Source organism: Dreissena polymorpha, chromosome 2 (genome assembly GCF_020536995.1).
Source record: "Dreissena polymorpha isolate Duluth1 chromosome 2, UMN_Dpol_1.0, whole genome shotgun sequence".
Lineage (NCBI taxonomy): Eukaryota > Metazoa > Mollusca > Bivalvia > Myida > Dreissenidae > Dreissena > Dreissena polymorpha.
Genome location: NC_068356.1, coordinates 56,279,264 through 56,305,593, shown reverse-complemented (window position 1 = coordinate 56,305,593; position 26,330 = coordinate 56,279,264). Strand labels below are relative to the sequence as shown.

The 26,330-nt window shown below is 35.5% G+C and overlaps 2 protein-coding genes and 1 long non-coding RNA gene across 7 annotated transcripts in view; 2 read left to right on the top strand and 1 right to left on the bottom strand.

The window, feature by feature from the left end:
* Window positions 1–22,275, bottom strand: part of LOC127867137 (uncharacterized) — a 142,208-nt gene extending 119,933 nt beyond the window's left edge. Inside the window, exon 1 of the long non-coding RNA XR_008043312.1 lies at window positions 22,170–22,275. This is a non-coding gene — a long non-coding RNA (uncharacterized LOC127867137). The remainder of the gene's footprint in view (window positions 1–22,169) is intronic.
* The window catches only part of LOC127867090 (uncharacterized), a 165,930-nt gene extending 142,582 nt beyond the window's left edge, over window positions 1–23,348 (top strand). For all 3 annotated transcript variants that reach the window (XM_052408065.1, XM_052408064.1, XM_052408066.1), the window contains exon 5: window positions 21,398–23,348. In XM_052408065.1, the coding sequence (XP_052264025.1) occupies window positions 21,398–22,596 (1,199 nt within the window). In that variant the 3' untranslated portion in view covers window positions 22,597–23,348. The remainder of the gene's footprint in view (window positions 1–21,397) is intronic.
* Window positions 15,373–26,330, top strand: part of LOC127867094 (uncharacterized) — a 514,868-nt gene continuing 503,910 nt past the window's right edge. Inside the window, exons 1-2 of one of the 3 annotated variants that reach the window (XM_052408081.1) lie at window positions 16,127–16,201; window positions 19,024–19,158. The gene's annotated coding sequence lies outside the window, so the exon portion shown is untranslated. Of the gene's footprint in view, window positions 15,471–16,126; window positions 16,202–19,023; window positions 19,159–26,330 lie in introns of those variants that run through there. The other 2 variants (XM_052408082.1, XM_052408080.1) reach the window with 2 other exon arrangements.

The window sequence follows — 26,330 nt, the reverse complement described above, 5'->3', positions numbered from 1 at the left end:
CTGCTGCAGCGACTACTACTTCTTCTGCTGCTGCTGCTGTTACTACTACTACTACTACTACCACCACTACTACTACTACTACTACTACTACTACTACTACTACTACTACTACTACTACTACTACTACTACTAGTACTTCAACTACCACTGCTACTACTACTGCTACTGATGCTGCTGATGCTGCTACTACTGCTGCTGCTGCTACTTCTACTACTACTACTGCTGCTGCTGCTAATGCTACTTCCTTAACTACTACTACTACTGCTGCTACTAGTATTGTTATTATTATTTATACTACTATTGCTACCATTACTGCTACTATTCCTGTAAATGCTAAAACAACAACACAATAATAACTGCTACTACTGCTACTGTCACTTATATTTGCACCAATAGTATAATTATCAGTAGTTTAACTGCTTGTACAACTTATACAACAACCACTTTTACTTCTACTCCTAAAACATATTCTACTGCCAGCACCAGCATTACTACTTCTACTACTACTACTACTACTACTTCTACTACTATAACTACTACTATTTCTGCCCAAACTATGCACATTGTTTTATGTTTTATTCATATGTTGTGTAAATTGTTGAACTCTGATTTACTTTGAATAAAATGTGTTGCATTTTTATAAGTTATTTTCTCCTCTTATAAAGTCTAAGTTTTTTCCAGGGTCAGCTGAAAATGTTAGAGTCTTTTCCATGCTTAAAAAATTCTATGTTCCACTTTCCATGCTATCTGGAAATATTTTCCATGGTTATCCAGCCTAAATCCAGCGTTTTCCATATCTTTTCCATGCTTTTCCATCCAAGGCTGGACAATGTTCGGAAAAAAAGTCCACGTTTCAGGGACATTTCTAGAACAAAACCCTGGAAAACCCTGGAAACTGTTTCAAATTCCAGGGATTTCCATGGAATTCCATGTTATACCATGGATTTCCAGCCTAAGTTCCATGATTACCCTGGACAATGTACACCCGGGTAGAAGTTACATTTTGGCCCAATTTTCATGAAATTTTGTCAGAACATTTGTTTCCTTGATATGAGAGTTGAGTTCGAAAATGGTTCCGGTCAGTTGAATAACATGACTGCCGGGGGGGGGGGCAGTTTTCTCATATTTATATAGTAAAAACAGCTTGTGAACACTCTAGAAGTCACATTTTTTGCCCAATCATCATGTAACGTGGTGAAAAGATTGGTTTTATATATATCACATAATTAATGCCATAATTATTGCCTTTAGATTGTCCAAATTTTCATTATATTATACAAAATCCTAGTAAACACTCTAGAGGTCACACATTTGTTTAAGATTTTATGAATCTTGGTCATAATATTTATTTTTGTAAGCAAAGTTTGATGTATGGTGAGGGGGGTCAACTCAAAATATAGGTCTCCAGGTCAAATCTTACAAACATAAAATCACTCCATATGCCAGAGTTTTGGTTCAATAATGATGAAACTTGACCAGGATGTTTGTCTGGACAATATCTAGGTCAAGTTTGACGTTTGGTAAAGATTGAATGAACCCACTCCTCTCAGGTGAGCGAACTAGGGCCATCTTGGCCCTCTTGTTTCATGTACAGTGTTGCTTACGGTATACCACTAGGAGGCGCTATTAGAATGTAGGCTATACCACACCTTCCAGTGAACCAATTCATTAAACCCCAATATAATTATTTGCGTGTGTAATAATTGTTTGGAAGAATATTTGCATTACTTTGCGTCATAGTATAATTGTTATCTTGGATATAACATGTTCTCTGTATATTTCTGACAACATGAAACAGCAAAATTGTTCTTATAATATTGTATATATTTGGTCAGCATTGCTTATTATTAACATGTTGTCCTCATCCGATGATTTGAAATGTTGTTCATATAATATCATTATTATGTGGATGACACACATTAACGTAAATTGTTGCAGTTGTCAATTTTTTTTATTCATGTTATGGTATTCATCTTGGTATTTTATATTTCAGGAAAAAAGAAGTGGACGCCGCAGGAACAACGAGTTGTGATGAGTGAATTTGAAAAATATATGCATCTAAACAAATTGCCTGGGAAGTCCGAATGCGAGATATTGTTAAAAGAAAACCTGTATTTAAGTAGAAGAAGTTGGAGAAATATTAAGACTTTGTTCGAAATAAGACAAAGACATTTATCAAGCATCAGGAAAATTAAAACGACTGAGGAAAGAACAAGATGAAAGGACAACATGCTGTAGATTTCGATGCTGTAACTGGCAATTTGCAAAAGTGTTTTGGAATCAATCCAAAACTGACGATATTATTATGTAACAGTAAACAATATATAACACTTTTTAACAAACATTTGTTGATTAGGCTGTTTGAAATTTTGAACTATAAAGTTATATTGTGAAACGAATTGTGTCCATGTTTCATATTCTGTAGGGACAGTATCGTTTCAGAAATGGAGTATGCTCAATTATTAATTTTAATATATAGTTAAGTAATTGCAGTCTCGTTGAAGACATTTTATAAACATGTTTTGCGACCGTCATTTTCAATAAAATAAACATGTATGTTTTTTTAATTGCGGTTATCATTATGCTTTAAATATATCAAACATAATTTCAAACCCTTTTGGGTAGATGTCTAAAAATGCTTTTTGATTTATTGTAGTAAATAAGAAGTAAAAGCAGAATTGTTGTATTATTTACTTTTTTTATAATCCAAATATATTGGTAGGAAATAAAAGTTTTACTTTAAGTCATGTTTTGATGCTTGAATTTACTGTATAGGTGATATATTCAAAAATGGAACCGTTATTTCTGTAGATGAATTGAGTGCAATGTACAGTTTAACAATATTATATTTTATTAATTATATAGGGGTGACAAGAGCAATAGATAAATTTGTCAACAAATGTTGTTTACCCTGTCCTAGCCAACAAATGATAAAACCCTTTTTCCCCCATTATTGCATCTCATATTAAAAAAACTAATCTGGTGCTAAAAGACTATATAATATTGTAAATAAGAACAATGAACATCCTTCAGTTAAAGCAAAATGGGGTATAAAACTTAATACCATAATTAATGAAAATGAATGGAACTGCATTTTTGAACTACCCTTTTTTATAACAAATGATGTAAAGGTACAGTGGTTCCAATACATAATAATTCATAGGGTACAAATAGTCTTTTAAGCAAAATAAATAATAACAAATGATCCATTGTGCTCCTTTTGCAAACAAAGTGAGGAAAATTAAGAATATTTATTTTGGGAATGTCAGATATCTTAAGCGTTAATTGATGAGATATTACCAGGTTAATTGTTTCATTTTATGAATAAGAAAAGTTTTCTACTTGGGTATTTAAAAAAGTCGGCTATAGCCACAAATAATGTTATTTTGTTTATCATGCTATATTTATACAAGTGTAAAATGAATAAATTCATACCAAACAGGAGCCAAACAAAAAGTATGAATATGATAACTTATAAAAACAGCAATTTCAAATAATAATACAGAATCCTTTGTCAGGGAATGGGTATTGTTAACTACCATTGTAGACCAAACTTAGTATTTAAATTTAAATAATATTGTTCTTTACAACTTTGTATAAATATGCATTTTGTTTTGTTTTAACTCAAAGGACCATGTTGACATCTTTAAAGAAATTATAGGTAGAACCTTTGTGTCATAAATCACAGTTACATGTACCTTTTTTGTTTTTTTCTATACATTTTTTTTTCATCTGCATATGCAAACACTATTTGCTTACTATAATTTATACACACAGGTACTTAAAATATTTATGTACTCTGGCAAATGTCCTTATTTTGAAAATGTACCTATTTTTGCTTTTTTTATGCTTTCAATTCATCTGAATTTGCATATACTAATTGCTTATTACAATTAATACACACTTTTAATATGTTTATATAATGAAATATCTAGTTTTTTACTTTTGTTCTCTATAAATACTTGTTGAATGTTTTTCCAACACACAATTGCATGCAACTGTCTTATAGTTACAGCATTTTTTAAACTCTGAATGTCTGTTGACATGAAGCTGTGTTTTTTCTCTTGTAAACATTTGTTATGTAATAGCTAACAAAGACATGATATGGTTTGTGATTTTGTTTATAAACAAAAGTAATATATACACTATAATGTATAAATTATATGATAAGCTTTTGTAGAATATTTAAGAAAACAATTAGACATGGTCTAAGGCATTAAGCGTTTGCTCTAGATGCTGTGTATTATGTGTCAGTCAGTTTTCTCAGAACGCGACTCATATGATAGTTTGTGTTGCATATGTACATATCGAGGGGTTAAAGCCAGAACGTGATAAGTGCACTTTTTATCAAAAATCACTTTTTTGCACTTTCATAAAGTTATTCCAACGCTCTACACTATTCCCTGGAATCACATCTTGAATACAACATAGTTTATCCGAAAGAACCAAGGTGCACTAAGTGCTTATCGACAAATCTGGTGTATGCCAGAATGCTTCAAGTGCACTTAAGTCATTTTGGCACAATAAGTTTTCATACATATTGAGAGGAAAAACATGTGCCAAAAGGATCTAAGTTCACTTAAATAATTTAAACATAACCCATTTGTGCACATAATTTAAGGTAAAAACAAAATATGAAGCCCTTACCTTGTTACGGAATTATTGCATCTTGTTTATTTAAACAGGAATACACAAACTATTGTGCTAATTTGTAATTAGATAGGGAGAATATTCCTTTATTGGTGCTTATCTAAAAGACATTATTCTCCCACTAAGATGGTAAAATAAGATTCGATCTAGAGGCTGTTTTACCGATTCTATGTTCTCGTGTGAGCCAAGTTTATTATAAAAGAAAAAGAAAAAGTTCCAATATTTTCTTTTACTGTTTACAAAACACAAGTTTGACGTGTTTATTGTGGAACGAAACTGAAGGCGAATGCGGCTGTGAAGTGGGAACCTGTCTTTTGACTTACATGAAATTCCTTCCCACCACAGTAAAGAATGTCTGTTTTAATTCTGACTGTTGTAGTGGTCAAAATCGAAAATAGGTTATTACTGTTGCATTGAAAAATGTAAAAACATAGAAACCATTGAACAAAAGTATTTAGAAAGTGGACATACCCAGATGAAGTGTGACAGTGTACCTGCTTCCATAGAATGAGCAAAGAAATTTACATTGGTATATTTACTAATGGGAACCAATTGTGAGGGTTACACCAAAGAGAACTCCGTATGTTGGAGTGCCTATGAAATACTATGACGCTTTTTATATCAAGCATGTAGCTTAAACTATAATGCCGCCAAATGTTGTAAATGTAAGTTGACAAAAGGTTATATTTACAAAAATAAAATTGATAAAACTACAATTGTGATCCGGGTGTGTGTTTTTTAAGTGCAGTTTTGATGACACCAGTTTTCAGTGTGGTTAACTCATATCCTCTATAAAATCAAATCAAATCCTCTATCAAAGGACCTTCTCTAAAATGTGACATACAACCCTTGTAGATTCCAAACTTCCAATTACAGCAACAAAGAAGAAAGACCTGCCATCACTTTGCTCTGAAGGGATAATTCCTTCAGAATATCACCAGTATTTCAAGGATATTCCAGACCCAGATACAATAGAAGATAGATAAGATGCAGATGTGGAATAGAATATCTGAATCTTAACTTTGTTCCATTGTTAAGGTTGGAGACACATGTCCTGTTCAAATCTAGAATGCAAAAGAAAATAAGTATGTACTTCTACAAAAAGAATTACCATTATGATTATTAAAATAAACTTGTTTTAAGTGCACATGTTTCGTTTAGTCTCGAAAAATAGATGCATAGCACAAGGCTGTTTTGCTTTAATGGCACTAAGTCCTGTATGGCATAGGAAAAGCAGCGTTCAATTCTTATGCAAAATAGCACCAAGTGCACTTAACACAGTGGTACTCTGAAAATATATATGTTTTACGTTTATGCCAGAATGAAGTAAGTGCTATTTTGAATACAAAAGCATTAAAATTTTGTATGCAATCATATAATATGTTTACAATGTCATAACAATACTATGACCTATATTATAACCAAATATTATGCTGATATTCATATTCATTTTAAAGTTGTAGTCTGTCAAACTTTAATTTTGCGTTTTTCTCCACTATTTGAAAAATGGAGTTATCACGTTCTGGCTTTAACCCCTCGATATATATGTAGCTGTTTTCCTGTCTTGTAATAAAACGTGTTGGGAAAAAAATATACAGGTATGCATGTACATGTATGTTGCTTTATTATGTCTTTGCACATGTACTCATGTGAACAATTATTTTGTACATGTGTAAGATGTGACTTCTAAAATAAAGAATATGTTCTTCAGTACAGTGTTCTTGTAGTAAAGTGTCAATGGTGTCCCTTGTATGGCTTTTGTTTACACCCGATGATTGTTTACACACCAGGCGTACGAATTAACCTGACACCCATGTGGTACATTAGGTTATTTTCAACAATAAAACATAATACTAGTAACTATATACATTTACTGAAAATTTTATAGGAGGAAATCTAGCTTGATGCCTTACCTACAATAATGCAAATCGCCGGTTGAATGGCTTAAGGGATAAAGTTATGTTGACATTTTGTCTGTCCGTTCGAAACAACTTTGCTCAGAAAAAAAAAATCAAAATTATAAAATGAATTTGATCGAACCGTCACATTACAATGGACGGCATTAAGAGAAAGTGCAATGTTCTGGTCCAGGTTTTTTAACTTTGAATATTGTTGTTTGGAACATAACTTCAAATTTAAAGGCGGGATTTGGTTTAAACCGCCATACAATATTATAAGAGAGACACGAAGAGAAGTACAGTGTGCAATAAATGGCCTGGACTTCAATTAAGTTTTCTTAGCCGGAGCATAATTTCGGAACTACATGTATAAACAGGGATTGGCTGAATCGTCATACATTGATAGAATACATTTAAATTAGTGTGTAAGATATTTAGCTCTACCTAATCTGTATCTTATTATCTATATATCTTAATTGAACTATATCTACATCCATTCTGTGTTCAAAAATCAATAACTATCGATGGTCGTTACAAGCTATATGCATCGTTACATTTCCGAAACGAAATGCTCGTATGCATGAACAAGAAGTGCCAAAGGACTAAATGTTGTCCTATGATATCAGCAGCAAATATTGAAAGAGCGGTTGGTAGACTGATGTGTTCTTTTTCATACGCATGGCGCCTTGATGGTTAACAAGTGTTTCAAGATTCAAAACGCTATTCCAAAGGGTTAAGGAAAAAAGTTGATTTTACAACAAGAGCACCGCATAACGTGTGCCAATGCTCTGTTGCGGGTGCAGTTTTTAATAAATGAAAGCATGTCAGAATATTTTGTAGAGGTCACAGTGATCTTGACCTTTGACCTAGTGACCCAAAAATGGGTGTGGCGTGTAGAACGCATCAGGGTGCATCTACATATGAAGTTTCAAAGCTGTAGGTGGAAGCACTTTGATTTTAGAGCAAATGTTAAGGTTTGAGCACGAGGCCGGCGGATGACACGACACGACGATCTGGCTATGACAATACCTAGGGTTTTCCCCGAAAACAGCAGAGCTTAAAAACACTTTACGAGGTGTCACATGAACATCAACGCCGACGTCGAAGCCAGGACGAGAAAGAAACTTCCCATATTTGCTTTGTTTTGTCTTGATTCAAACATCAAGATGATGATGCCACTTGTTTATAATTGGACACTTTCAAACATCGGAACCCTGGCTTAGAATATATTAAACTTCACAGCAATTAGTGTAGTAACGCAAATAACTTTGAAACGAAAAGAGACGCAATGGGATCAATACACTGAATATATGTGCGCTTGAACTCGATTTGGTCATGATCTCAACAGGAATTAATAATGTTATTTAAATTTTAATACAACAATGTCACCAAATCTAAGCACTGAAGATAATAATCAGGTAACACAGTTTAAATTGCAGACAATATATGAACCCGACTGAAACAAAGATGCAACAAAACAAGTAGGACATACTGAAGTTATTTTATGTTGCTAAATATTCATGCCATGAGTAATATTGCCTATGTGTGATCACGAGCGGGCTTCAGTTTTGTGCATATGCTATGAGTATAATTATGCTACTTCTTACCAGACTGAGTCGTTTTCTAGCTATTGTAAAATCAGCTTTGTAAATATATTTAATATCATGTAAATTGGTTTGGAGACGGATACAAGTTTACACAGCGGCGACTGAAGACAAGTGTGCGTGTGTGTGCGGGTGTGCGTGCGTGCGTGCGTGTGTGTTTGTGTGTGTGGGGGGGAATATTATCCATCTCTGAAATCAGAAACATAACAATGATTTAAACCAATCATATGCATTTAAACTGAACTGATGTTATTTTATTCAGAAAGCGTCTCCAGTAACAACTTTTCGATCATATACTTGTTTAAAAGCGACTTTTTCTGATTAGTATTTATGACAGGCCGTACACCTTTTCATCCATCTTCATTTATATAGATTTAATGTATTAAAATACCAAATTGGCCTGGGTTGTCGATCGGGTGGACGAAAAGGTGACTGGTCGCTTTTGCTAGACAATTATTCATATATCTCTCCAAGCATATCTTATAATCTTTAGAAAACGCACGAACATTTGAATAATAAATACACACTACTATTTCCAATGAACATACGTTTTGAAGGTACTACTAATGACTGCATGTTATTAAGTTTTTATCTGTCTGTAAATGAACCGAGCTCCACCTTGATTTACCTATACACATAAACATGTGAACACAATTTGACTTTTTTTTAAGTGTTTGAAAACGACAAAAAGGGAATTTATACTATACGCAAGGTATTGTTTACCTTCCCTAATCGATGCTGGTGCCACGGCTGACAGTGGCAGCTCGGTAGTGCAAGCGTTAACAAAACATTGCAAAACGCTCTCGGACGCCATAAATGGTAGGAATCTCTTCAAAGCTGAAATGTTACTACTGCACATCAAACTTTAATTCATGGAATACATTTAAGCAACTTTATTGTAATATATAAACTTATAACACAGGCCAACAAATACACGTTGATAAGAGAAATCCTTTTAAAACGAATGCACTTCAATTTGGCAAGTTTAAACATTCTTCTGTTTAATAGTTCGTTGCATTAATTTTAAATTATGTAACGTATGATAGACACTGAAACATATTTCCACAATCGGCACCGACACTGATTACGTTGACACTGTCTACAGATATTGTGTCAAACAGATATATTATCTTCTTAACAATGTTGTAGATATGGAACCTTTTAATAAACTGATAAAATAATTAAATACCAATTTATAAATTTTACACTGCCATATCCGGCAAATATATATTTCTTAAAATGTACTCTCACCTTTTAAAGTTATACTTATAGCAAATTCAAGAAAATTTGGGTGTGTTTTCTAAAAGGTCAATAAAAACATCCGCAATTTAATGCATCTTGAATTATAATTATGATAATTTTTTGTTTACATACTATATTCAAAAGTAACTTGTTCATTAGATGTATGCAAAAATTACAGGAACTCATGAGACCATGTCAACAATATGAACCCGGTTACATCAACATATGGACTTACCGATGTACTTAAGGTAGTGCACCTCTAATGGGCACATATCCAAATATAATCTAATTAATTATTTTCTTAATCAGCATCATTTCACTGAACTACATGCAAATTTGTAGGTAGGCTTTCCGTGCTTTTTAAAAAAATATACCGTTTTTTTCAAAACCACCCCCACGCTCAGCTTTTGTACAGTTTATTTTCACCCCTGGGGTATATAAAAGTTCCATAATTCATTCAAATTTCTAAATATGGGCATGCTGTTGGTGTGTATAGATGCAATAAAGGTGTTTAAAATTTAAACAAGATTAAATAAGTATTCTTTTACAGACATTTATTTTTTACAAATTTTTATCTATGGAAGAGCGCCATGAAATGTAAGTGATTTCAGCCAAGTAAAAATTGGGTCGGTTAAAAACAAAGTGTCATAAAATTCAAAATAGTACCATTTAAGTTATATTTTAAACATAGTTTTTATAGAAACACTAAATACAGCAAAAATACCAAGAAATAGACAAATTGACCGTTTACTTTTTGAAATAAAAATAAAAATTCAACATGCATCATCCGTATTTTCAGCAGTTTATCACCCAATTTAGCCATAACGTTGTTTTAATTTAAAAAATTGAAGGATGTGCATAAAAATTTCAACATATTAACAACAAAACATAGCATATATGCATCATTAAATCAAATTACGTTAGAAAAGAAATAAAACGTGTCGCAAAAACTATGCGATGTCGGTAGGATTCGAACCTGCGCGGGAAGATCCCAAAAGATTTATAGTCCATCGCCTTAACCACTAGGCCACGACAACTTCACATTTGCGCAAGCTTAAATTAGATATGCATACGTAAACAGGTAAAAAGGCTCGCCAATCTTTGAAGAAATCGCGAAATCGTATTTTTTCAGATGATATTTGGATCAAAGTCAATATTTATTGTGAAAATAATGTATTCTAAAGGAATTACGTAAACATATAACAAAATTCGAACTTTGAAAAAAATAAAATGCATCTCTCGGAAATAACCGATCATTGAAGATCGACAATGATCGTAAAATAAATCGCGGGAAATCATTAGAGGTGCACTACCTTAACTTGAGGATACACATCCCGCTTTGTGAGCTTGGGTCGATACAACAGCTCGACATTCGGGTGGTATTTACGGATCCATGCATCCCAAAACCTAATTAAACAGTTGACTTTAAATATTATTTAACTGAAAAGCAGTAATAAATAACACATGTTATAAGTTTGTATACATTGATTTAATTTAATTCCATTTCTACACTGTATTAGTTGTCATTCAAGCCATGTCTTTAATTCCGAAGCAATATATGGATTCGATTGGTCATTGTCGGCTTGTGTACTACCCCGGGTACTCTTATGTATACTTACAGGTACACCGGGTACGGTAAATATACTTAAACGTACACCTAACTATAATTACATCACTAGTTCAGATAATATTTGAGCGTCACTTACTTTGTATAGATGTATTTATATTTTGTGTGTGTTTCAAATCATTAAGACAACAATAACCGTCTTTCGATCATCTTCCACGATTTGTCGCAAGACATGTCCAGTTCTCTACAAAACATGAACAATAATTATAAAGATTTGTTGTGGACTATTTAGGAATGTGTGCAAGCTATTTAATTTGGACATTATTTAAAAAGTCTAATTATTTTGTATTTATAGTTATTAATACCGGTGATAACACTACATACCACGGGGCCATCGATTATACACCCCGGCGATAACAATACACACAACGGGGCATCGATTATACACCACGGTGATAACAATACACACCACGGGATATCGATAATACACCCTGGTGATAACAATACACACCACGGGACATCGATTATACACCCCGGTGATAACAATACACACCACGGTACTTCGATTATACAACCTGGTGGTACCAATACACACCACGGGACATCAAGTATACACCCCGGTGATAACAATACACACCACGGGACATCGATTATACACCCCGGTGATTACAATACACACCACGGTACATCGACTATACACCCCGGTGATAACAATACACACCACGGTACATCGAGTATACAACCTGCTGGTAACAGCACACGCCACGGGACATCACTTATCACACCCCGATGATAACAATACAAACCATGGGTCATCGATTACACAACCCGGTGATAACAATAAACACATTGGACATGAGATATACACCCCGGTGATAACAATACAAACAACGGGACATAAATTATACAATCCCATGATAACATAACACGCCACTGGACATAATTTTACAACAATACACAATACACGCCATCAATTATACACCCAGGTGATAAAAATACACACCACGGGACATCAATTATACACCCCGTTGTTAACAATACACGCCACGTGATATCAAATATACACTCTAACAATACACATCATGGGACATCGATTATACTCCCCGGTGTTAACACAACACACCACGGGACATCAAATATACACCCCTATGATAACAACTAACGAAACAGGACATCAATTATTCACGCCAGGGATAACAACACACACCACGAGACATCAATTATACACCACGGTGATAACAATACACACCATGGAACATCAATTATACACCCAGGTGATAACAATACAAACCATGGGACATCGATTTTACACCCCCGTGATAACACTACACGCCACGGTAATCAAATATACACCCCAGTGATAAGAACACACGCCACGGGATATCAATTATACACGACGATGACAATAATACACACAATGGGACATCAAATATACGCCCCGGTGATAACACTACACACCGTACGACATCAATTATACACTCTAGTGATAACAATACACACTATGAGACATCTATTACACACCCCGGTGTTAACACTACACGCCACGGCAATCATATACACATCTGTGATAACAACACACGCCACGGGACATTCATACCCCGGTGATTACAATACACACAATGGGACATCAAATATACACCCCGGTGATAACATTGCACACATCGGGACATCAATTTTTCACTCCGGTGATAACAAAACAAACCATGTGACAACAATTATACACCCCGGTGATAACAAAACAGACCACGGGACATCAATTATACACTCCGTGATAACAATACACGCCACGCGATATCAGTAATACATCCCGGTGATAACAATACACACAACAAGACATCAAATATACACCATGGTGATAACACTTCACACCACGGTCATCATTTATAAACCCAGTGATAATAATGCACACCATGGGGCATCGATTTAAAACCCTGGTGATAACACTACACGCCACGGGACATCATAAATACAGTCGGTGATAAAAATACACACCATAAGAAATCGATTATACACCGAGGTGATAACAATACGAATCACGGGACATCAATTATACAACCCTGTTATAACACTAAACGTCATTGGGCATCAATTATACACACCGGTGATAACATAACACGCCACGGGACATCAATATTACACCCCGGTGATACCACTATACTTTGTGGGACATCAATTTTACATCCCGGTGATAAAAATACACACCAAGGAACATCAATTTTAGACCCCAGTGATAACGAAACAAACCACGGGGCATCGAGTATACGGCCTGGTGATAACAATACAAACCACGGGGCATCGATTATACACCCCGATGATAACAATACAAACCACGGAGCATCGATAATACAACCCGGTGATAATGATACAAACCACGGGGCATCGATTGTACAACCCGGTGATAACAATACAAACCACGGGGCATCGATTAAACGGCCCGGTGATAACAATACAAACCAAGGGGGGATCGAGTATACTGCCCTGTGATAACAATACAAACCACGGAGCATCGATTATACATCCCGATGATAACAATACAAACCACGGGGCATCGATTATACGGCCCGGTGATAGCAATACAAACCACGGAGCATCGATTATATGGCCCGGTGATAACAATAAAAACCACAGGGAATCGATTATACGGTCCGGTGATAATAATACAAACCACAGGGCATCGATTTTATGGCCCGGTGATAACAATACAAACTACGGGACATCGATTATAAGGCCCGCTGATAACAATGCAAACCGCGGAGCATCGATTATACGGCCCGGTTATAACAATCCAAACCACGGGGCATCGATTATACACCCCGGTGATAACAATAAAAATAACGGGGAATCGATTATACGGCCCGGTGATAACAATACAAACCACGGGGCATCGATTATACACCCCGATAATAACAATAAAAACCACGGGGCATCGATTACACGGCCCGGTGATAACAATACAAACCACGGGGCATAAATGATACACCAAGGTGATAACAATTAAAAACACGGGGCATCGATTATACACCCCGGGGATAACAATAAAAACAACGGGATATCGATTATACGGCCCTGTGATAACAATTCAAACCACGGTGTATCGATTATAAACCCTGCTGTTAACAATACAAACCACGGGGCATCGATAAGACACCCCGGTGATAACAATACAAAACACGGGTCATCGATTATACGGCCCGGTGATAACAATAAAAACAACGGGGCGTCGATTATACGGCCCGGTGATAACAATACAAACCACAGGGCATCGATTTTACACCCCGGTGATAACAATAAAAACCACGGGGCATCGATTATACGGTCCGGTGATAACAATACAAACCACGGGGTATCAATTATACACCCCGTCGATAACAATAAAAAACAGGGGGCATCGATTATACGACCCGGTGATAACAAAACAAAACACCGGGCATCGATTATACACCACGGTCATAACAATAAAAACAACGGGGCATCGATTATACGGCCCGGTGATAACAATACAAACCACGGTGTATCGATTATACACCCCGGCGATAACAATAAAAAAACGGGGCATCAATTATACGGCCCGGTGATAACAATACAAACCACGGGGCATCGATTATACGGCCCGGTGATAACAAAACAAACCACGGGGCATCGATTATACGATCCGGTGATAGCAATACAAACCACGGGACATCGATTATATGGCTCGGTGATAGCAATACAAACCACGGGGCATCGATTATACACCCCGTTGATAAGAATACAAACCACGGGGAATCGATTATACGGCCCGGTGATAACAATAAAAACCACGTGGCATCGATTATATGGCCCGGTGATAACAATAAAAACCACGGGGCATCGATTATACACCCCGGTGATAACAAAAAATCCACGGGGCATCGATTATACACCCCCGTGATAACAATAAATCATTTTAAGGCACGCAGCTTGAGTATAAATTGTTTGGATCTAATATATTTTTAAGTTATAATAAATGTGATTGACACGCTGTGAACTTAATAACATCATTTGTTTCATTTAGTGTTATGTTCGCGTTTTAGGTGAGGTAACTGGAAATCAAAGCGTGCAATGGTAACAGAGGTCAAAAGGACGCAGTACCGGTCGCAAACAACTATAAAAGTATGGTTTATATATATATATATATATATATATATATATATATGTGTGTGTGTGTATGTATCTTTAAACAATTAACTAAGAATAAACATCGTTGTTTAATGTTATCATGTGTGTAATATTGAAATGCCATACAAAAAACAATATAACGCAGGTTGAGATGCATAAATATTTATTTTAAATCAGTATTTGCAATTCAGATTATATTAATACAAATTTAGTTAGGTGTAGCCATCAACAATTCAGTGCGTTTCGACCTTTTGCACATGCGCATTAGGGACGGTGATCATCCCGGTGAATCTACATCATCTACATCTACATCGGTACGTTGACCAGTCAAACTTGACAATTACTCAACGGATAGTGGCGCTTAATAAAAGGGTAAAGTGATCGATAGAAAGATAGATGTTATAAAAATAAAAGATGTGATACAAATTAAGTACAACATAATAGTATGTTTTCAGGGAATATAAGGTTAGAAGAGATAATACAGATAAAGTACACGATACTACATATTTAAATTAGGAATAATAAGGATAGATACATAGTAGAAGGAAGGATAAAGAGAGATAATCCCAGCTGGTCATACGACCATCTGGTAGTGAAACCCCTTGTTATAAATGAAGCGTCGCTAGCTCCCTCTTGAAGGATACCAAAGAGTGGGCCTCAGCTACTGTAGCTGGTAGTCTGTTCCACACTGGGATGGTTCTGGGGAAGAAGCTGAACTTAAAGACATCTGATGATGTTGAGTAGTGGTTGTAGGTCAAACTATGCATGTTCCGACGTGTTCGCGCTGGTGCTTCTGATAGATAGGCATCGCTTGGTATGTCGACCAGGTCATGTATTATCTTGTACAGAATCACTAGTTGGAGTTTTGTGCGTCTGTTCTCAAGAGACTCCCATTGAAGTAGATTCAACATATCGGTAACGATGCTGGTATTGCGGTAACGGTTGGTGGTAAAACGTGCAGCTCTTCTTTGGACCATTTCAATTTTCTTTACCTGTTCTTTTGTGTGAAATAAAAGTATTCTATATCTCGACGAAGTGTATAGTTTAAGCGAACTAAATATAATATTATAATTAACTATTGTTCTCCAAGTATGTTCTTTATGGTAAGGATTTATTATTAATTTATTACGCGTATGAATTCTACACGAAACGCGAAGGTTATGTATTAGTAAAAGTATTTCGCTTTTAACCTAATTGTTCATTGTTTGAAATCGAAAGTGACTTCTTTAATTGTAAAAGGAAAACATAAATGTTTGGTGTAATTAAAGTCTATATTTATTGTATTTGTTCTCGGCTTATAAATATTGCAATAGCCTTGTAAACTGTAATAAATTAATGCGATGGTGAGATAAAACGAAGCCCATATTTATAATTTCTGACATGAATATGCATTTCTAAAAATAACCGTCTCTCACTTCAAGGGGGTTCCCCTCACGGGTTTTACATATTTGTTTGAGTAGTATAAATGACTGATGTCATCGTTCAGAATGCATGGCGGATTGCAGTCTGAGTGACGAAGATGTGTTTGTTTTATTAGCATGCGTTCCGAACAAAATTTGTGTTCATGTCTGCGCGTCTTTATTTCAAATGTTGATCCAGTACGTTTATGATAACGTTAAAACTTCATCTTCTTTCTAAATGCAAAATTAATATTGACATATTTTACTTAATATTAACATACTTAAAGGTATTAGTTATACTCAAAAGTGAGAGCTTTGCAAATTGGAAAAAAATAACTGTTCCATGTTAAATGTTTTGCCCTGCAATGGAAGTTACATATTTTACTTATCAATAGCCATGGTACTTGTCAAATTCGGTATGAAAACCGGCCAAAACGGTTGGCGAATGTGTAATAACAAGTTAAATATATATTACATAAAATATCATATTAAATCGGCAAGTTTATGGGTTGCGGAATGAAAATTCCTGGTAGCGAAGTTCACAGATTGAAGAATAAAAAATCAAGATAAAACAATTCATTACTTTCAGATAAATGACACTGCTTAAATAATATATTATTATGGAACAATTCGGTCATATTTTAAGGTATGTTCGATTAATTTAAATTATTATAAACAATGCATTAATTCAGTAATCTTTATTTCCGATGTCCGATTTTATTATGCTTTGAATTCCAATCATATAACTAATTTATAATATTGCCTCAAGTAGAAATGTCTCTGCATGGTCTTTCTACGTAGTTCGGTCGAGTTTATAATTTATAATTTTGATTTACTCTTCACTTTCAAGTCCACAGGGTATTTTAACCAAACAATGATAAACACGGGTCCCGTATGGAAGGTCCCGTGTCTGTACAAAAACAACGCCGAACTCTACCGCTATTAGAAGTTAAGTGCCTCCAGACATACTGGTTCATGTACACGATTAATTTGGAATACATATAATCAAACAATTATAAATCTGAAAAAAACGCATGTCTCGCTTGTCAAGTTTATGTGTGACTTTATGCGAGCTAAATGTATTAAATGGATACTTACATATATATATATATTAACTGCTTATATGGATTATTGTCGTACATATAGGTATTTGAACATAAACTTGAACAAGTAATAAACCACATTTGCGGTTATGATAATCTAATCAATTTCTTTGTGAAGCGGCATTGTCCAGATAGACTAATAATGTATGTGGGTCTTTTAAAATTATTTTTTGAACCACATGACAGGCTAATCCGTTAATGATGATAAGTTTGAATCAGATGTAGTCACATAAAATAACATTGCGTTATCACCGTTATATGACTTCTGGTATACACAGTATTGTAAAAGGTGTATCACACATTGGTCATCTATGATAGCTGTGGTTAGTTTATCGGCCAAAGACTGGTAACGTCGATTACTATGTTAATTTTTCATTGATTGTGTATGCAACGTATTTTTTATATGGAATAAGTGACCAACCGTTTTATTTCATCTCTGCTCGCGGTCGCGGTTATTTATGCTGGTGTCATTTAATCTGCCGATATTGCCTGGAAAGTAAAGTTATCATTAGTAAAACTACTTGTGTTGTTTGCTTTTATTAGGTGTCGTGAGCATCGAAAATCTCCGGGCGTTATTTTTACTGCGGAGATGTATGCTTTCAATTTTAATCGCCTGATATTAAGTTGGCATTTTTTTATTTCTTAAATGCGGTTGAACATTGATTATAGGCATATGAATTGTGATTATATAAATTTCAACCCGAACAGGTGCAGATGAAAGTGTTAATATAAAAAGTCAATGCATCGCGATCCGTTCGTGAATACTGTTGGTCAACAGGGGTTCATGCGCGGCTACCATACGCATTGATTCAGTTTTCATTGAAAAATATCGTTGGATTAACTACTGGACTAGCTTCCAATTATTCAAGTTAACAATTTACATGTTTGAATCCAAGTTTCGTGAGGCGTCGGCATGTGTCGTGTTTTAACTTTCACTTGAGGCTCAACCACACTGAGCCTTAAAAAGGTGTATTTCTGTTACTGTAATTGCGACATAAACATATAAATGTCGACGGTAAATGTTCAACGTAAAATAAAATGGCACCGGCGAAAATAATAAGATCATTAAACAACTTCTTAAATAAATTCAAAAGCAGCAAAACTATATAACAGTTTTGATTTTATGTTCTCAGTACATGTTAAAAGTTTACTTAAATTCATGCGGCATGTAACCGATAGCAAACTGATAATATTTATTCACGCATGTCATTGCTCAGATAACGTCCTTTTCGTTCAGCAAACTCAAATATTGAAGAGTGTTATATAGTTTCTCATGTTGATTCAAAATGAAGTATTGAACTAATTTTATAAATTGAAGCATGCACATTTATACTTTAATGTATAACATATACAGTGTTACAGATGCTCTTTCGAAATGTTCTTTTTTTCTATTGCGTAACAAATATTCTTATTATTTTGCAGGACGACATCTGAAAACTCTTGAATAAACTAGCTACGTGGCGGTCCACATGCCATATCAACACAAGTCGCGTGCGTTACTGCAGTTTTCAAACATTCCGCGCCGAAGAACATCCTTACTGATCGGTCAAGGGCACGGTATTATATTATCTGCCATTGTATTGAGTAATCATAATGATACTTTTGTTCAATATATAATGACTTAAACTTAATGTTGTACATTAACGCAGATGAGTAAAAGGAAAATACATTAACGACAACTCTATTAACTACTGTAATATGTTGGTTCATTGCATGAGGTAAGCGCATAAAAGTAGCAATAAATGTTCCCACTTCATCAAGTGTATTATTTTACTACTAGTTCAGTTCGTGACATCGAACACACCATGCAGTGTCAGTTACAATAGTAGTAAATTAAAATTCTATATTAACTTCCATTTTACTTCCTTTTATTTCAAAGATTGGGATAAATAAGAGGCCGTTGAACGAATTTTTCTTTTGGAAAACTATTCATTTTCCTCGCCCAGGTATATTGGAGACGTAATGTTATTTATTTAATTTGAGTCATTTAACCGTCAAATTACCTGACTAGGCTAATAAATCAATTGTGGTGTATAAGGTAAGGCAGGTTTCATATAAGACGTGTCATTTACACGGGCAGAAGCCATCTTATTTGCATTTTATTGAAAAGCAGTATTGTTAATGTTACATAACATAACTTAAATTTATTTATGTACTGCAACGTGTCAGCTATGATCAGTTTATATGTATTAAGTACATGCACGCGTATTCTTGATCTTGTTAATATTGTTTTTTCATGACAATTACCCGAACTAGTACACATATTAGTGTCCATATAGGCTTATAACATTGCCTACGCTGCAGGAGTGAAATACCGTAATGCTCAATTTTGTTTATTACACGGATGTTATTACACTAGTTATATAACTGTGAAATGCCGTCATTTTTGTGACAAATGACATCATTATTCCAGCGAATTTCTTCAGTTAAACTCTTACAATGTTAATAAACGGTGAAAAGAGCATAAAACAAAGAGAATATTTGTTGGTCATGTTATCAATAGAATCTTAGATTCGTGGTCATTTTGTATTAAATTTATTAAACTCGTCACCTTGTTTTTATCTTTATTTAGATGACGAGTTTAATAAATTCAATACGAAACGCCCAATCATGCAAGATCCTATATTTATCGAATATCTCACTTCAGCACTGTATGGATGGCTGAAAGTGGCACAAGACCTGATGAACGGGAAAGATTCCGAAGACAGGGCAGTGTGTCCAGCAAACAAGACCTGGTAAGATGATGAGTCGAGTGTAGTTTGTGTCCACTACACAATGACAATTAACGCATTGTTTTCCCGTTTAGATGTCTGCGTTTACCCTGCCCCTATTATATTTCTTAATGACATTTCAATCTAGATGGTTAATGTTTGCATAACTAAAGGCAGATGTACGTTAACATCTTTAGAAAAAAGAACAACGGTAAATGTTTACTGTATATCAATAATTGGTCCCAAATTAAATACTTAACTTCTGTAAAAAATGTGAAACATTAAAAATGAATCAATCCGTTCTCATGAATCTCCTTAAATCCACTTATCAGTGTCTGCACGTGCACGTGCCAAAGTACGACCCTAATTTTTGGCAAACGTTTTTCACAGTTTTTTTTCAAATTATAAAATAACTATTTTAACATCAAGATATTGTATTTACAAACATAACAATTAAAGATTATGTAATTTCGTTAAATTATGCAGCTTAAACCATAGCAATTTAGTTTATTATCAATAGTTATAACATTATTCGTTCCGCATTTTCAATTTCAGATAATAGATATTTAAACATTATATGTTTTATATGTTTATGAATGGATGTCATAAATATATATCAACTAGCCGTTGATTACCGTTTATATTTTCAGTGTCTTTATTTCAATCCCATTAATTCAATGTATTAATTAATTCATGGTTGGCAATACTTGTACCGACTATTGGATTATTCACTGAGAACATACACACAAAATTGTAATATATTTTCACAAGATAATACTTTTAAATTGATAATACATCGAATGGTATGGCCGTAAAAGAATTATTTCAATTGGAATAATTTTAGTATTGCTGATTTATTTGACGACTAACGATATAATGTCATTTATGACATGTAGCGTGTTTCTAATTGAAACTTTTTTAGATTCAGTGGGAAAATACCTCCGTTGAGACATGCACTATACTGAGCTGGCTCGGTTACGGACAGGATATAATACAGGCTCGGAGAGACGCATATCGGGAGATAGGCAAGCTGAAGACTGCACGGGTATGTGGAGCGGCCACGTATATTATTACGGGTAGCAAAGGTGAGGGGCTGAGCAGCTTCTTGGAAAGTGATCATGATCAAATTATTGTAAATAATAGAGTATTCTGTTTAGAAGATGATGTAAAGTCATGTGCCTTTCCTAGGGAGATAACCGTGTTGAGATCACTCAGCCGCAGGAGTTACCATGGTCACTGTAGACTGCTACTGGAGAGAGGCGGTACAACAATTGACAGGGAAGTAAATGATGCGTTTTGTGATGACGGATATGGTCGCGAACTTTTGAGCAGTGACTTGTATGTTAATAACTGGTCGAACGAAGACTTGACTGAGGGCATGGTGCAGCATGAGCGTGCGGGACCATCAATTCCGAGTACAACGCATGGACACTTGCACTATGACAATGTACATGCATTACATTACTACTGCCCCAACATTCTGTCAAAATGGGCCGCAAGACCTCGCCACTGGCCGCCACCGGAAGTCGCTCAGAGGGTCGTATCACTTGGGGCGGTTCTTACGCCTGTTGGTTTTAAAGGAAGTGAATCTCAACACGTTGAATGGAGAGTGTGTTTTAACGCCGGTGAGATGGAACTTATTAGCAATCTTAATGACACTCAAACTAAATTGTATGTTTTATTGAAAATGATAAAGAACGATGTATTACATCCACGTAAGAAAGAAGTTTCATCGTACACATTGAAAAACATCGTTTTATGGATGGCGGAAAATAATCCTCAAGCCTCGTTTCATAACAAAAGTATTTTGCAGTGGTTGCATGAAGCATTGGATGCGCTAAGAGTTGCATTGATCACCTTAGAGCTACCATACTATATGATTCCAGAAAGGAATTTGATGGCAACCTCTGGACTGGATGAGGAACAGCAACGCACATGGATATCAACGATTACAGAAATGCTCAATGAAGGTCCGAAGATGATACTAAGACTTCCAAAGATACGAAAATCTCTCATTGCTCATCCTGAACCATTACGATGGTACAGCGGGAGGAGAATTGAGCTGGAGTTGTTGGGGCTCATGCTCATGAACAGAGTGGCAATCTGCAGTGATGAGAACGGGGAGGTTGACGGTACCGATGCGATTGTGCAGGCATTAGTGAGACGAAGAAACGAGGTTGTAACAGATGTTTGCGTGAGGATGAGAATGGAAGGGAGTCGAGTTATCAACGCACAGGCTATTTTTGTTAGAATTATGATGGAAAACGTTAACGATGATCAATAGATCAGAAACGAGGCGCGGACAACACGTATTTATAACTTTTGAGTACATATTATCTTAAACGAATCACCGATCATTGTTGCCGGGAACGTGAAAATTATACAACTTATCGTATTAGTGATTTGTTTGTTCAGTAATTGATGTTTGACTTGCAGACGTTTGTTTCACTTTTTAAAAATATGCACAATTTTACAAAAGATTTGTTTACAGTAGGCTGTAAACTTTACCGAAACAATAAATTTCGATACATTTTATTAAAAAATGTCAATCGGCTTCGCATAGATAACATTAGTTTGCAAAATAACGTTATGTAAAGTAATTTTGCTATATTGTATATATCTTAACAAAATATGTACGTATCGCGCTTGGAAACCAGCGGTATAATTTCAAGTTATGCATATATTTCCCTTTAGAGCTTATAGTAGTAACTCATTTTGTCGACGTATGTAGAAATGTGACTTTTGTTAATTTGCGTATGCATGTTAGGAAATAAAGTGTGTTTGTGTCATTTGTATCTCATCTTCTTATCTAAATGTTCACTTGGTTTATGGTTGGTATTGTTAACGCATTTGCACTGAATAAATATATGTGTTACTGGCAGTTACTGAAAGTCCACTGGTATTGTTGTAATTGCTGTAAATGTATCGATAATATTCTTGTTTTTCTTGTTGAGTAGAAACATTGTTGTGATTTGTAATATTGATCAAAAAGTATTGAACACATGTTTGCACTTATCGATAAAAATGGTGCATATCTGTGTTCATTCTTATTTTTAAAATGTCTTCAATAACGCTATTGTTGCATTCACAAATAAGAAATAAAGTACAGTTGTTTTATGCGAATTGATTAAACTACTTCTCATGTTAATGTATAATTGCTCGTGTTTTTTACTGGACAAGTAATTGTAAACTTTTATTGAACACGGATAATCTGTTTTCATCAAAACATATAGTTTGTATTGAATCTAAAGATACAAAGGTATATGTTATAGTATTGATGTTTTTATGCGGAAATATTTTCATACATGATAAACGTAATGGTTGACTTTTGTTCATCTAGTTATACCGTTAATCTCGTTTTGTTCTAAGCGTGTGTATTCTTATGTAAGTTATCTTTTTGTTAGTTTTTTAAAGAGGCTGTTTTCGGAGAAACTCCGAGCTATTGCCATAGCCAGCTCGTCGTCCGCCGTCCGCCGTAGGCGTCGTTCTAAAACCTTAACATTGGCCATAGCTTTTTAAATATTGAAGATAGCACCTTGATATTTTGCATTCATGTGTATCTCATGGAGCTGCACATTTTCAGTGGTAAAATTTCAAGGTGAACATCATCCTTCAAGGAATAGGGTCGAAAAAACAAAGTCAAGGGAAGTAATAAGCTTTAAATAGACATAGTTATCTGACCTGCCCACGCATATATTTTTGTTAAATTAATCAAAGCGGCGCAGTAGGCGGCATTGTGATTGCTAAACAACTGGTAGGTAAATCTGAAGCAGAAATACTAACTATTCTCAAAAAATAAATTCCCTGAAAAAGAGGCTTAGCAACTCAACATCAAATCAACACCGCCCGTGCAACCATCACCAACGCCCGTTCAACCCACAAAACCAAAACAGGTCATGAACCCTCCTCCCACACAACAACAACAATCACAGTAAGCAAAAACCCACAACCAAACCATTAACGCAAACAACCCGGTCACCCCCCAAACAACAACAACAACAAACACCACGACGCACACAACTCCAACGTCACTACTGGCAACCTAAAAACCATGAGAGCTCGCCTCTACACATCCATAGGAAAAAACTTAATCTGAACCGGTACCGCCCGAATCCTATCATCATGCGACATAGCCATCACAGAAGGCAAGCGCTCGCGCCGCCGTTCCCGATATACTTCCGCCACGCGTACGGTTTATATTAATAGAACAACCCCTTAAGCTTGTACAATCTCCCAATACAAGCCCCTCAATGGCTACGACAGCACCAAATATTACTTCAAATCTTACCGTAATGTCGTGGAACGCCCGAGGGGTTGGCTGTCATGATACCAATAACAAATTGTATGAGCTCCAAAATTATGTAAATAATAATGAGATACATGTTGTATGCATCCAGGAAACAAACTTTAGAAGCAAAATTAAACAAGTTCAATTAAAAGGATACCAAGAACCCGTGAGATCAATAGAAGGAAAAAAGGCAACGGCCACGGGGGTAGCTATATATGTAAAATTAGGAATCCCATTTACTGAAATCAAGATTAACCAAGATTGCCCGATTGAGTCGTGTGCTATCACACTCTACCTCGATAAAAACCTGTCCTTTCGTATCCAATGTGTATACGCTCAAACTGTAGAAAATACTCTCAAAAACTACTCAAATTTTTTTCACTCTTTAGACCAAAGACAAAACAATATTATCATTGGCGATTTTAACCTCAAACACCCTTGCTGGAACCCCGAGGGCGATCCACGATGTGATGATCATGCGGAAAATCTCTTTAAATTACTAAATAACACAAGCCTCAATTTCTTAAACGACGGACAGGTCACGAGACTGGCCGACCGCGCCGGCCATTCTGACAGCGCGATCGATCTCGCCCTTATATCAGCTAAATTACAAGCGATAAGCGACTTCAATGTACTCGACAATTCATTTGGTAGCGACCATCTCCCTATCGTGGTGAATTTAAAACTGAAAATTGAACACACCCTTCCGTCAATACAACATAAGTGGAAAATCCATAAGGCTACACCTGATCAATGGAATAACTTTAAAGTACAATGCAATAACGAATTTCTGCCCAACGAAGATAATACTGACTCTAACACTCACTTTCATTCCTATCTAAATAAACTCACGACAGCGCTAGACAATTCTATTCCCATAGCCAACAAAAAACCTAAAAAAAATTAACGCTCTGTACCTTGGTGGAACGAGGAATGTGAAACCGCTATTAAATACCGCGAAAAATGCAGGAAAAAATGCATCAGAATCAGAACGGGTCCCAAATATGAAAAACTTAAAGAAGCCCGCGCTACGGTAAAACAAGTAATTAAAAAAGCAAAACTAGATAGCTGGAAAGAGTTCTGTAACAATCTTTCGTATAAAACCACTAGCAAAGAACTTTGGTCTCAAGTACACCGTATGCAAGGCAGACCGCCTCCTATAACTCCGATATTCCGCATCAATAATGAAATACTTGTAACAAACGCCGATAAAGCTACGGCCTTAGTACACTACTACCAAACGGTAAGCAGCGACGAAGGCTACTCTCGAGCCTTCATTGCGCGAAAACTTAAAACTAAAAATGAATTTCCAGAATGGCTCGAATTTTATACACAGACCAAAATTCACAAATACAATTCGCCTTTTAGCTTATTCGAACTAGAAACAGTCTTACTGACTTGTAAAAATGGCGCGCCAGGTGATGATAATATACATTAAAAAATACTGAAACAACTCCCTCTCTCTGCAAAACAAGAGCTCCTCGCCTTATACAATAAATCGTTGGCCGAAGGCACCCTCCCTGATGAATGGCATGAGGCAACAATTATACCGATCCTCAAACCTAATAAACCCAAAGAATCTCCAGCCTCATACCGGCCGATCTCGTTAACATCAACATTCACAAAACTAATGCAAAAAATGATTAAACCCCGATTATGCGCTTATCTTGAAAAACACAACCTAATTTCGAAAAATCAATCAGGGTGTAGAGCTCACCACTCGTGCGAAG